Genomic DNA, 13,852 nt, shown 5'->3' with positions numbered 1-13,852 from the left:
CAGTAATCAATCGTCCAATGTTTACGCTCCTTACACCAAGCGAGGCGTCATTTGGCATTTACCGGCATGACCTGTGGATTATGAGCAGCCACTCGACCTTGATATCAAAGTTTTCTCACCTCCCGCCTGTCATAGTACTTGCAATGGATCCTAATGCAGTTTGGAATTTCTGCGTAATGGTCTCGAGAGATGTCTGCCTACTATATATTACGGCCGTCTTCAACCGTTTGGTTCTGTCAGTCAAGACACGAGGTCGACTTGTACGCTTTTGTGCTGTACGTGTCCCTTCACGCTTCCACTTCACCGGAAACAGTGGGACTATGGATGTTTAGGAAATCTCGAGTGCAGACGTATGACACAAGTGACACCCAATCACATGACCACGTTCTAAGTACATGAGTTCCGCGGAGCGCCCAATCCCGCTCTCTCACGATGTATAATGACTACTGTGGTCTTTTGATATGGAGTGCCTGGCAGTAGGGGGAAGCAGAAAGCACCTAATATTCAAACCTTATGTTTTTTGGGGTGTCCGGATACTTCTGATCATATATATATATACTCCTGGAAATCGAAAAAAGAACACATTGACACAGGTGTGTCAGACCCACCATACTTGCTCCGGACACTGCGAGAGGGCTGTACAAGCAATGATCACACGCACGCCACAGCGGACACAACAGGAACCGCGGTGTTGGCCGTCGAATGGCGCTAGCTGCGCAGCGTTTGTGCACCGCCGCCGTCAGTGTCAGCCAGTTTGCCGTGGCATACGGAGCTCCATCGCAGTCTTTAACACTGGTAGCATGCCGCGACAGCGTGGACGTGAATCGTATGTGCAGTTGACGGACTTTGAGCGAAGGCATATAGTGGGCATGCAGGAGGCCGGGTGGACGTACCGCCGAATTGCTCAACACGTGGGGCGTGAGGTCTCCACAGTACATCGATGTTGTCGCCAGTGGTCGGCGGAAGGTGCACGTGCCCGTCGACCTGGGACCGGACCGCAGTGACGCACGGATGCACGCCAAGACCGTAGGATCCTACACAGTGCCGTAGGGGACCGCAACGCCACTTCCCAGCAAATTAGGGACACTGTTGCTCCTGGGGTATCGGCGAGGACCATTCGCAACCTTCTCCATGAAGCTGGGCTACGGTCCCGCACACCGTTAGGCCGTCTTCCGCTCACGCCCCAACATCGTGCAGCCCGCCTCCAGTGGTGTCGCGACAGGCGTGAATGGAGGGAGGAATGGAGACGTGTCGTCTTCAGCGATGAGAGTCGCTTCTGCTTTGGTGCCAATGGTGGTCGTATGCGTGTTTGGCACCGTGCAGGTGAGCGCCACAATCAGGACTGCATACGACCGAGGCACACAGGGCCAACACCCGGCATCATGGTGTGGGGAGCAATCTCCTACACTGGCCGTACAACTCTGGTGATCGTCGAGGGGACACTGAATAGTGCACGGTACATCCAAACCGTCATCGAACCCATCGTTCTACCATTCCTAGCCCGGCAAGCAAACTTGCTGTTCCAACAGGACAATGAACATCCGCATGTATCCCGTGCCACCCAACGTGCTATAGAAGGTGTAAGTCAACTACCCTGGCCAGCAAGATCTCCGGGTTCTGTCCCCATTGAGCATGTTTGGGACTGGATGAAACGTCGCCTCACGCGGTCTGCACGTCCAGCACGAACGCTGGTCCAACTGAGGCGCCAGGTGGAAATGGCATGGCAAGCCGTTCCACAGGACTACATCCAGCATCTCTACGATCGTCTCCATGGGAGAATAGCAGCCTGCATTGCTGCGAAAGGTGGATATACACTGTACTAGTGCCGACATTGTGCATGCTCTGTTGCCTGTGTCTATGTGCCTCTGGTTCTGTCAGTGTGATCATGTGATGTATCTGACCCCAGGAATGTGTCAATAAAGTTTCCCCTTCCTGGGACAATGAATTGACGGTGTTCTTATTTCAATATCCAGGAGTGTCTATATATATGTTGCAACATTTAACGCTTATCCCTCGAAAAGACCAGAAAATGATGTAGCATCTGACTGGTACTGTACACTGCCAGATACCCATAACGCCAAAATGATATGTGCATTGCATTTTTTTTCTGTCATAAATTCTTGAAAGTTTTAGTTAATACTAGTAAACATTAAGATAACCCTAAAATTTAGTAGCAGACAACTGTCAATGTTGTGCGCCAAGTTTGTTGAACAGCTTCAATATGTACCATCTACATACATATTCAGTACGATGCGTGGCTGAGGGAACCCAATTCCACTGCTAGTCATTTCCTTATCTGTTCTACTGGCAGGCAGAGCGAGGGATAAATGACTATCTATATGCCTCCGTATGAGTCATAATTTCTACTATCTTTCCTTCGTCGTCCTTAGGTAAAATGTATGTTGGCACCAGTAGAATCGTTCTACAGTCTGTTTCAAAGGCGGGTTCTGTGAAGTTTTTCAGTAGTTTCCCTAGAAAAGAACGTCATATTCCCTCCAGCGAAACCCATTTGAGTTGCCGAAGCATCTCCGTAACACTTGCATGTCGTTCGAACCAACCGGTAACAAAACTAGCAGCCCGCCCTTGAACTCCTCCGACCTGGTACTGAACCCAAACACTCGAGTACTATTCAAAAGTAGGTCGCACTAGCTCCTTTATGAGGTCTCCTTTACAGATGAACCACACTTCACGAAAATTCTCGAAAGAAAGCGAAATCTACCATTCTTCTTCCCAAACACAATCCACATTTGCTCGTAGCATTTAATACATCTTTGCATCGTTGCACGCAGATGTTTAATCGACGTCAATGTGTCAAGCAGGGCACTATCAATGCTGTATCCGAACACTATACGGCTTGCTTTCCTACACACCTGGATTAACGTAAGTCTTTTTTACATTTAGAGCTAGCTGTCATTCATTACACCGTCTAGAAATGTTGTCTAAGTCATCTCGTATCCTCCTAAAGCCACTCAACTACGGCATCTACCCGTATACCCCAGGATCGTCATCAAACAACCACAGATTGCTGCCCACCCTGTCCCCAAGTCATTTATGTATATAGAAAACAATGTTAGCTGTCCTATCTTGGTTCAGAAGTCTTCCAACCAGTCACATATCTGGGAACCTATTCCATATGTTCATACCTTCCTTAACTGGCCGCTGTGGGAAAGGGTGACAAATACTTCTCGGAAATCTAGAAATATGGAACTGCCCATCATGCACAGTACGCAGTATATCATGTGAGAAAAGAGCAAGCTAAGTTTCGCACGAGCGATGCTTTCTAGAAACGTGCTGGCTCGTGGACAGAAGCTCCTGGATCTCAAGGAACTTAACCGTACTAGAGCTGAGAATACGTTCACGGATTCTGCAACTAACCGATATTCCTGTGTAGAGGAGTCACGTGCGGTTTTTGTAATCACTTGGGACTTCGGGCATGGAGAGAAATTTGCTATAAATGGGAGAGAAGGAAGAGTACAGTGACGTGGAGCTCGTACTCTATATAAAAAAGGAATTGAGTTTCCCTCCTGACCTAGCGACTTCACGTTTTCAACTCTTCCAGTTCTTCTCTACACCCGGAATGCTTATTACTATGTCGTCTATACCGGAGTCGGTTCCATGGAGAAACGACGCTATGTTTGTATAATTCTCATACGTGAACGGTTTCTTAAACACGAAATTGCAAGCTTGTGCTTCAGTTTTGCTGCCACACCAAACTCGTTAACGAGTGACTGGACGGAATCCTTGGACCCGCTTAACGATTTCAGAACGGGACAGAATTTTCTCGGGTTTTCGGCCAGATATTTTGCTAAGGTGCGATAGTGGTAGTTGGTGTGTGCTTCAGGCACGGATCTTTCCACAGACGCACGAATCTGCTGAGCTCTTTCTTCTAAATGAGGAGTAATATTAATTTCGTACTATTTGAACATAATTGAGGAATACTACTTGAAACTTTGGGTTTCATGACTTCTTCAGAAACTTATTGCTGTTATCATTTATGTTTGCGCAGTGTTAGCGGTTATTGCGACTAATAAACAAATATTACTTACAACACTTATTTCCATTTTGCAATATTCCGTCTTCGGATAACTCTGGTTTCTTATCTGGTACGTCCTTCTAGATATTAAACGGAGCTTGTATCTAGTAATAAGTTTCGTGGAAGTCTTTTAGTGAGTCTGAAAGTTTGTTTAGGATGTAGCCGCAGTAGACGTACTGCGAAATAACAGTTATTGCAGTGACATGGACGTATTCGAAACTATCAAACATATCTTACCCTTAAGGAAGAATAACCAACATACAGCTCATTTAATAAGCTCGGGTGACTGAAGTACTTTTATCTAACTTTTATTCACTATGATACCTACCTACCTACTTATTGCCTGCGTGTCCCTGTGTGTGTGCTGCAGATGGACAGTAACGGAATATATGTCTTTGATTTAAGGTATTAGAAGTGCTGATCTACAGCCTAATCTTTTTTTGTGTTCCCGCAGCAGTCTGGTTTCGTAATGGAAACGGGAGAGGGACAGGACGTTCCGAGCTGGTACTGCGATTCCGACAGCGACGACTCGATCGTGGTGACCATTTCGCAGATGCAGGACGAGGCTGCCAAACTGCAGAGCACTGCGGCGGAGATCCGCGAGGAGCTGACTGGACTGCTGGCCACTCTGGACGACATCGAACACCGCTCCACCACCGAGAAGCGCAAGTACGCCACTCACTCCACTACTACTTGTACTGTTACTGTGACATCGCGATAAATTCTGAAGCGGGCGACATGAGCTGTGGGTTGCATGTGGTATCACGAACGTCGCATCGAAACCTATGTCGACTATGAATAGCGTATCAACAGTAAAATTTAACGGATAAGTTGGTGACGTAGAGTTAACTAACATGATACACATACTTATTGTTGTATTTGTTGTCGTCATGTGGGCTTCAGTGCAGCGTTTTTCATAACGCTCTTCGCGAAATCTTCTATGAATAAATTTGCCACAATTGGTGAGAAAGTTCAACCCATAGCGACGCCATCTGTATGTTCAGTGTTGTGTACTACTTCGTACACAATAGTAAGGAGAGGTGGACTACAGAGCGGAGCGGCAACTGTCGTTGTCGGAAAGCTGGAGCAGAAATGATTAGTTAACAAGTAATACAGTAAACAGAAAATTTATTTGTATTTCTCCAAATGTGCAAAGACTGCTTATGAATGTTACAAGAAGAAGTAGAGTCCACGTATCAAAACGGCATTTGACAATGTACCACATATAAAAACGACACGTTTAGAGTCATAATGCAGTCATTTATGTTATAATTAAACACAAAATACTTATCATAAAGAGTCAGCGGTAGTCTGAGGTCGTTTGTTGGTAATCTACATGTACATCTACATCTACATACATACTCCGCAATCCACCATACGGTGCGTGGCGGAGGGTATCTCGTACCACAACTAGCATCTTCTCTTCTATATGCCTCTGTACGAGCCCTAATCTCTCGTATCTTATCTTTGTGGTGTTTCTGCGAAATATAAGTTGGCGGCAGTAAAACTGTACTGCAGTGAGCCTCAAATGCTGGTTCTCTAAATTTCCTCAGTAGCGACTCACGAAAAGAACGCTTCCTTTCCTCTAGAGACTCCCACCCGAGTTCCTGAAGCATTTCCGTAACACTCGCGTGATGATCAAACCTACCAGTAACAAATCTAGCAGCCCGGCTCTGAATTACTTCTATGTCTTCCCTCAATCAGATCTGGTAGGAATCCCAAACGCTTGAGCAGTACTCAAGAATAGGTCGTATTAGTGTTTTATAAGCGGTCTCCTTTACTGATGAACCACATTTTCCCAAAATTCTACCAATGAACCGAAGACGACTATCCGCCTTCCCCACAATTGCCATTACATGAATGTCCCACTTCATATCGCTCTGCAATGTTACGCCCACGTCTTTGTCTACAAGAAAGCTTCATCACTTTTGATAGTAAGGTAATATAGTGCTTCTGTTTGGTATTGTAAGGGCCTACATTTGTACCTCAACTCTTGTTGTGATGACAGTGCATGATGTGCATCGGAGAAGGCTATCCGCGCGCTGCGCGCTAATGGTACAATGTTACCGGAACAGGGGTTTATTCATTGAAGTTTACAGCCGCCTATTCTCCTCTGTGTCGGAGCCCAGGCCAGCGGCGGAGTAAAATGCGACCTCGAAATCTGCTGACGCTATCTCAGCAAACTGCAGCAAATTTTGCTCTGAGAGGCCAGCTCATGTAGTCGCAGTGTCTCAAGGGGGCAGACCTCGTGGTTGAATGGCGTAGCCCGTCCGACAGGCGAGGATTACCAGGACAGAAACCGTGAATTTCCAGACCACTCTCGTCGGTATTGAAGGGGTTGTGCTCTCAGCAAGTCTGCACGCTGTTGAGATGGCTCACACCATAGCCGTTGCACTAAGTATTTCGGGAATATCGATTACTGTGTACAACTACGTCTAGGGCAGCAGCAGTTAGCGCACCTCCTGGGAACTGGGACAAGTGTACAGTGCGTCAGGAACCATCAGTTTGGCTCAGAAAGAAATAGCCAGCTGGTTTCAACTCTTCCCACCCATAAAACTGTAGAGGGACTTACAGGGCACCTTAGATCCATAAAGAGGCGCATTTCGGATCGGAACACTGCAGGGTAACCAAATAAACAAATTACAGAATGCTAAATTACTGGGAGAATACCCTATCAGCAGTGAGCTCAACAATGGGGTCAATTGTCATAAAGGAGCTGGTGACGAGCTTGGACATTATGGATATGGATGCCAAAGCACTGCAACAAAAATTGGCGAATGCGTGGGTTACTGAAGTACAGAATGTAATGTAGGGGGTTAATGATGAACTCCAGAAGCCGGCTTCTTTCACATTGTAGCCGGCTTTCTCCGCCTTAAAGTTAGACCATTTATACTTTAACCAATGAGCTGCTTTAAGTGTCAACCCTTTGGCCATATCACCAAGGGTTGCAACCGTCAGGCTAAAAGAGGAAGATGCTGCTCAATCGCCCACGAAGCTGGCGTTCAAGATACTGCCCCACACATGTGTGTCAATTGCTCCCAAGCCCATCCCGTTTGGAGCAACGAATGCCCTGTCTTTGCAAAAGAGAGGAAAATCCAAGAAATTAAAGTGTTACAAAGCCTCTTCTACTCCTACGTGAAAAAGACCTTTAAGGCTTCACAGTCACCCACTTTCGAGCAGTCGTCCGCATCAGCCTTTACGCTGCCTGTGCAGAAAACTAGCATTGGCACATAGACCTTGACAGTTGATCAGGGCGCCTACACCTGCATATGTAAATGTAGCTGTCAGCTGTAAGCCTGTATCTCCAGTGATGGGTACATGGCGTAGTGTAGTAAAGGATAACAGACCCTCAAGACGGATTGTACACGAGACCAAGCAAACTGTTTCTGTTGAAACGGCCTTGCCATCGTCCCCAAAATCCAAGCTGGGGAGGAGTGCCATCAAGACACATGTTCCACGTCCGAAATCACCATACCATGCGACATTCATCCTATCTGATGGATGGATCAAGACTGTACTTTCGATGGTATGGACGACGACGCCTGGCAGAGGGAATTAACGAGTACCTAAGCCCATCGCCTCCCCTCCCCCCCACCCCCCCCCCACCCCCTGGTCTGATGCAATCTCCTCAATTCAAAGAAGAGACAAGGGTAAAGACAGCGGAAAACCTATTCACTTCCGTACTACAGGAAACGTCTATGGTTTCAGTCCACAAACGGAGAAATTACGTATATTTACTCAGATCAACGCCTCTCTGTCTTCAACGGACTCCTTATAAATTCTCTGGCGCCCCAAAGCTATGTGGCTACTTCCTCCACAAGATGGACAACGTTAGGGAAGAGAGACATAAAGGAGGAGTGGTTATTTTCGTCAACAGAGCTTGCCACTCCTCACTTCTCTCCCTCTCAACCAGCCTGCAACCAGTCGCTGTACTATTACATGTGCATTATCAGTTCGCGATATGTTCACTTGACATGCCCCCACATGAGCTGCTAGACGAAGAGGCTCTCCGTGAGCACGTTACTCAGCTCCCGCACTCCTTCTTCCTGTGTGGCCATTTTAATACACATAATGTGCTTTGAGTCTCTGCAGCCAACTGCCTCAGGGGTAGCGTAATTGAGAGCCTCACATGCATGTTTGCTGAACGTTGCTTGGAACTCCCTCTTCAGCAGTGTTACAGGGTCGTTCATTGCCATCGATCTCATGTTATGCTCCCCAGTCCTCGCACACACCGCTCAACGGGAAATGGTCGATGATTTGCACTCAAGTGACTACTTTCTAATCTGGATAAACATACCAGACAGATAAAATGGTGATCGAAAACATCCGCCACGACAGATGCCTCTTAGCGCAGACTGGATGCTTTATGGCTAACTTACTATGTTTGAAACGTCGTGACAGCATCCAGATATGAATGGATCACGTTACCCGAACAATCCACCATGCCGCTAAAGGATCCATTCTGCAGTATTCAGGCCATCTGAAAAGGCAACTTGTGTGTTGATGGAGCGATAAATGCCACACTGCAATCAGGTCGACGCTGATGGCTCTGCATAGATTCGAGTTCCGGCAAACTGGAGAAAACCTCTCGACATTTTGGGGACCGATGAAGAGTCTCCGAACCCTTAGGGGTAGCATGAAGAGATCGTAGCAACAGTTCTCGACCACAAAAACATTTCACTTAAAGTACAGTTGTACGGGAGGCCATCAGAAGGATTTCGGTTGCTGCAATGGCGAATGGAGCTCTCCAGGGCAACCTGTGAGACATTGTCCACATTAAGACAGCCTATTTTGCCACAGTTACCACCACTGCCAATCAGTGTTCAGAGGCTACAGAATGGCTGCTGTGAGGGGCAGCTGGGATACCAGTTCCACAGTGATGAAGAATACAACTGTCCCTTCGCCATGTGGGAGCTGGATTCTGCTGCTCGTGACCCATCACCTGTTCACAATAACATATGTTTAGTATGTTACAATGTCTCACAGTGCGTAGCAAAGACTGCCTCCTAGCCCTTTTTAACATCATTTGGGTGTCAGGTCACTTTCACAACTCGTGGCGAGATCCTATTTTAATTCCACTTTCAAAATGTGGGAAGTATCGTGGTGCTGCCCATGCTAGTTGTGAGGGAAAGACCTTGGGGCATATGGTCAACCGCCGCCTTATCTCGATCTTAGAATCCAGACACCTCATTTAATCGCTTTCAATGTGTGTTCAAGAGGTATGCCTCCACCTTTGATGGCCTGACCCTTCTTGAAACTTCGATACAGCAGTTTTTCCTCCGCTGATATAATCCCTTGGGTATATCTTTTGACATAGAGATGGCGTACGATATTACATAGCGACAAATTACCCTCAGGCATCTCCCTAATGGAGTTTTCGAAGATGCCTTCCCATCTTTACATGGTCCTTCTTTTAACGCTGCTGTGTTAGGTGTCGAGGTGGTGACGTCCTCTTTGACCGCTCTGAGCAGCCTCAAGACTGTATGTAAGTATGACTGTCTTTGTCATAGCTCTTAATAGCATCACGTCTGTTATTGAATGACCCGTATGGTGTTGTCTTGTTTGTTGACGTCCCCTTTGTCTTTTGTTCCTCTTCTAGATTTACAACAACAACTCATTAGTTGCAAGTAGCTCTTCATCGGTAGGATGAATGGGCTGAGAAGAGGTGTTTTAAATTTTCAACCGGGAAGTCTGAGTGCGTCCTTTTTAATCGCTACAGTTCAGACTTGCAGATGATGACTATTGCCCCTAATTTTAAAGGTACGGTGGGGTTTCTTGGCCTCATATTTGACTCGACTCTTACATGGCTATCACGCCTTGGGAACGTGAAAAGAAGATCACTGAAAGTATTCCACATTGTAAAATCTCTTAACCACAATTCATGGAGAGCAGACGGGACTTGTCTGCTCCGGTTTGCAGATTATTTGTGCGATCTCGGCTTGATTATGGGTACACAACGTATGTATCTGCACGACCACCTTATTTAAAGATCTTGGACGCGGTGTGCATTGAAGGAGTAGCCAAATACCTAGCCCCTGTATTGAGACTGGTGAACCGCCACTTCACAACAGGCGACGGTTTTTCACGGTGCGAGAGGCTTACAAGGAACTATCGAAACCATACATACCAGCATACCATACCGTTGCTAAGTGGAACGATGACAATGAAAATTTGTGCCGCGTCGGGACTCGAACGCGGATTTCCCGCTTTACGCGAACGGCTGCCTTCACCGCCCCCGATAGCAGAATGGTCAGCGCGACAGAATGTCAATCCTAAGGGCCCGGGTTCGATTCCCGGCAGGGTCGCAGATTTCCACGCGCAAGTCGCCGATGTGGCGTCAAATCAAAAGGCTTGCACGTGACCCGTCGGGAGACCGAAGTCACACGACATTCATTTTACCGCTTTGCGCATCGGTGCGCTACTCACTCCCAGACTCCAAACTTCTATATGTGGTCGTTCATGCGTCACAATCTGCAAGTCAGAGCGGTTAAGGTGAGCACTCACGTAAAGCGAGAACTCAGGGTTCGAGTCTCAGTCCGGCTCAAATTTTCACTGCGTCGGGTGTCCGTATTCGCAAATGCGAATAGATTTCATATGTTTTCCACCACCTGTCGACCGATAACAAGACAGTCCTTGCCGCTGCTCACTCGGTGTAAATAGGCTCACTGGTAGTAATATATTTCTGGGAAACAAACGAAGTTGTGGTATTTCATAATACGTGGGCTCGTAAGTAACTCCGTGGTGTGTTAAATGCATTTTTACAGAAAGGTTACTACAAAGGCAAAACCTGAGAGCGGGGACGGCCTTTCTGACGACTGCCCGACGCCGGAGGCTGCGTGCCCCGCTCCCTTGGACGCTGTGGACGAGGGGAAGGAGCCCGTCGAGTCGGACGACAGGTATCGCGACGTGACGTCATCGGCGACGGAGCCAGCCAGGCGCGGCTCCAGCGGCGACATGGCGGCGAGCGCCGCCGCCGCCGCCGATCCCAGACCTTTCGACCCCAGCGAACTCATAGAATCGCTGCTGGACGCCGTGGTGAGTCTGCTGTACGAAACTTCATCATATCTCTGTGTTCTCCGTGTTTTCATGTCGTCAGAATTAGGAAACAGCAAGCAGCAATCAAAGCGTGGGGAATCATATGTGGCAGCCATTCTTCCAGCCTCTAGCCTCTCAGGAGTCTCGTATAGTGCTTCATAAAATCTTCTCTATTTTTCTTGTGCCTTTGTCCCGAATCGGTGCAGGGTAGCCAGTGTTACTAACTGATTGGCGTGTTTAGTTTGAGGGGTGGCCGGGTTCTCTTTCAGTTTTTCTAAATGCTTACGAATCGTATAACTGAGGCGGAGCTTGGATAGTTGCTTGGTATTAGTCCAGCGATATGTGGAAAACCGCCTAAAACCCACATTCAGGTTGGGCGACGGCCCGAACCTCATCGTTAATCCTCCGTGGGGATTCGAGCGAGAGACAACAGCCTGTCCCCTTCCCGGGAGAGGCGCTTTAACGCGTGCTGCTATCCTGGCGGATATAATACTCCCTGCACTAAGTTATGATTTACTCTGTTTAGCTTTCATCCTTCCTGTTGAAGTACGTATAACTAATTACCTTTTCAATTCATTACGTTCATTTTTTCCATTCATTTCAACTTGTTATTTCACGATCGATCGGTACATGCTGTGTAATTACACACGCTAGTTATCAGAGCTGTAGCGTCCTCGGCTGGTAGATATGTTTCCGTGAAGAACAAAGTTACGAGGGCAGTTCATAAAGTAACTTACTCATTATTATAGCAGGCCAAGTAACCTATACTAAGCCCGCCCAAGAACGCACGGCTTTGCGGAGCGGGAAGGAGCGCCTAGTCCCCGGCACAAATTCGCCTGGCGGATTTGTGTTGAGGTCCGGTGAGCCGGCCAGTCTGTGGATGGTTTTTAGGCGGTTTTCCATCTGCCTCAGCGAATGCGCGCTGGTTCCCCTCATTCCGCCTCAGCTACACTTGAAACGCCCTTCTTAAGTCCTCAGGATAGAACAGGTAATTCTGGAAAGGGGCCAAAAGGGGGCTGTCGGTTACACTCAAACACATATAAATTGTCCAAACAATACAGCAAATATTTTTGAACTTAGTTATCGGCTGAATAGGCCACGCTGTATTATGCCTTAAGGGACAATCAGTTAATTTTAAAAACGGATGATAGCCATTAACAGAATATTTAGAAGACAGAAGGCCTCACATAAGTTCTATAACTTGGCTGAAGGCCCAACAAACCTAAAACTTGAAAGGCAAACAAGTTTAATTTAAAGACGGCTGAAGGCCCATGATTGAAGACTGCAGGTAAAATAAATTAAAAAAAAAAACACAACGCAGAACGCCTTATCTTCAATTATGCTGAAGGCCCCACACAGTCTGATGTTTGCAAGGCAAGGACCTTAATTTAAAAACGGCTGAAGGCCAATTACTTAAAACAACTAAAATAATTTTTAGTAGGCAGAATGCCCAAACATTTATTTTTAAACAATATTTTACACAGGCTGAAGGCCCAAACAATCTAAGATTTAACGAGTAAGAAATTTAAATTTAAAAGCGGCTGAAGGCCCATTATTTAAAACCAAACTAAAGCATACAAATTGAAACTATCGGCTATTAGCCATTAAAATACACAAACACCAAGAAGAAAAGTTAGTACAGCCAGCGGCGCTCTGAAGTTTACGGGGGTCGCTTAGCAAAGAGATAGTCGGCCCAACTATATCCGTTCCGTCGGTGTCCCAACTAAGAGAAAGTCAATGGACCCACCGACGAGACGACTTGCTTTCCACCCGACCAGTGCACAAGGAAGTTATAAGCCAAAACGTAAAAGGCATAGCCGCCCACAACCAAGTATGCATAAGCTGTCAAAACTACAGACACGTGCTGAACAGCGACAACACGGTGAGGAAAGGACACTGTCTGAATTTTATGTCAGCGGCCCCGGCAGGTAAGCGGAACGCTAACGGCTACAAGGCAGAAAATTCCACTGGTGCACTTGGACTTCAAATAACCAAAATAAAGTTAAACTCACCCAGATGGTGGCCAAACTTTCGCCAACTCGAACACTCACTGTTGTTCCCGGGAATACCCCCAACAGCCAACCATGAAAACCAACGGCATAAGTGAACAGTCTTGCTTCAGTAATTAAATCACCATTCAACTTTGATGTGAGCCGCGAATCCCGCAGCTATATCGAGCGAGGTGGCGCAGTGGTTAGCACACTGGACTCGCGTTCGGAAGGACGACGGTTCAATCCTCTCTCCGGCCATCCTGATTTAGGTTTTCCGTGATTTCCCTAAACCGTTTAAGGCAAATGCCAGGATGGTTCCTTTGGAAGGGCACGGCCGATTTTCTTCCAAATCCCTCCCTAACCCGAGCTTGCACTCCGTCTCTAATGACCTCGTTGTCGACGGGACGTTAAACACTAACCACCACCCGCAGCTATTGGAATGGCTGCCACACACTCCGACACTGCTTAGAGACCGCCAACGGGCCCAGCTCACTGAGTCGCGCCGAGATTTCCTGGCTGATCCACACCAGCCGACCGACTCCTCAGAGCCAGTACGCCGACAACATTTAAAGAAACTTGTCAGTCAAAATCACATATATACTTTACTTCTTATTTTACGTTTTGTACGAGTATATTCTGCGCCGCCAATCGAATTTACCCACAGGTCTAACTTAGTACACGATGCCATCTGCTAATATGAGGTACGACGGGATATTGTCTGCATTGCATTTTTGTTTATATCTAACCATTAAAATTAGTGGTAATATACTATGTTTTGGTGTTACCATTGGAG

The 13,852-nt window shown here is 47.0% G+C and overlaps 1 protein-coding gene across 2 annotated transcripts in view; it reads left to right on the top strand.

Moving 5' to 3' along the window:
* The window catches only part of LOC126272578 (uncharacterized), a 50,191-nt gene that overhangs the window by 13,812 nt on the left and 22,527 nt on the right, over nt 1-13,852 (top strand). For both annotated transcript variants that reach the window (XM_049975503.1, XM_049975502.1), the window contains exons 2-3: nt 4,488-4,702; nt 10,798-11,068. In XM_049975503.1, coding sequence (XP_049831460.1) covers nt 4,503-4,702; nt 10,798-11,068 — 471 coding nt within the window. In that variant the 5' untranslated portion in view covers nt 4,488-4,502. The remainder of the gene's footprint in view (nt 1-4,487; nt 4,703-10,797; nt 11,069-13,852) is intronic.

The sequence above is a fragment of the Schistocerca gregaria genome, chromosome 5 (genome assembly GCF_023897955.1).
Source record: "Schistocerca gregaria isolate iqSchGreg1 chromosome 5, iqSchGreg1.2, whole genome shotgun sequence".
Lineage (NCBI taxonomy): Eukaryota > Metazoa > Arthropoda > Insecta > Orthoptera > Acrididae > Schistocerca > Schistocerca gregaria.
Note: the sequence above shows the minus strand (reverse complement) of the source record. Positions and strands in the feature narration are given on the sequence as shown.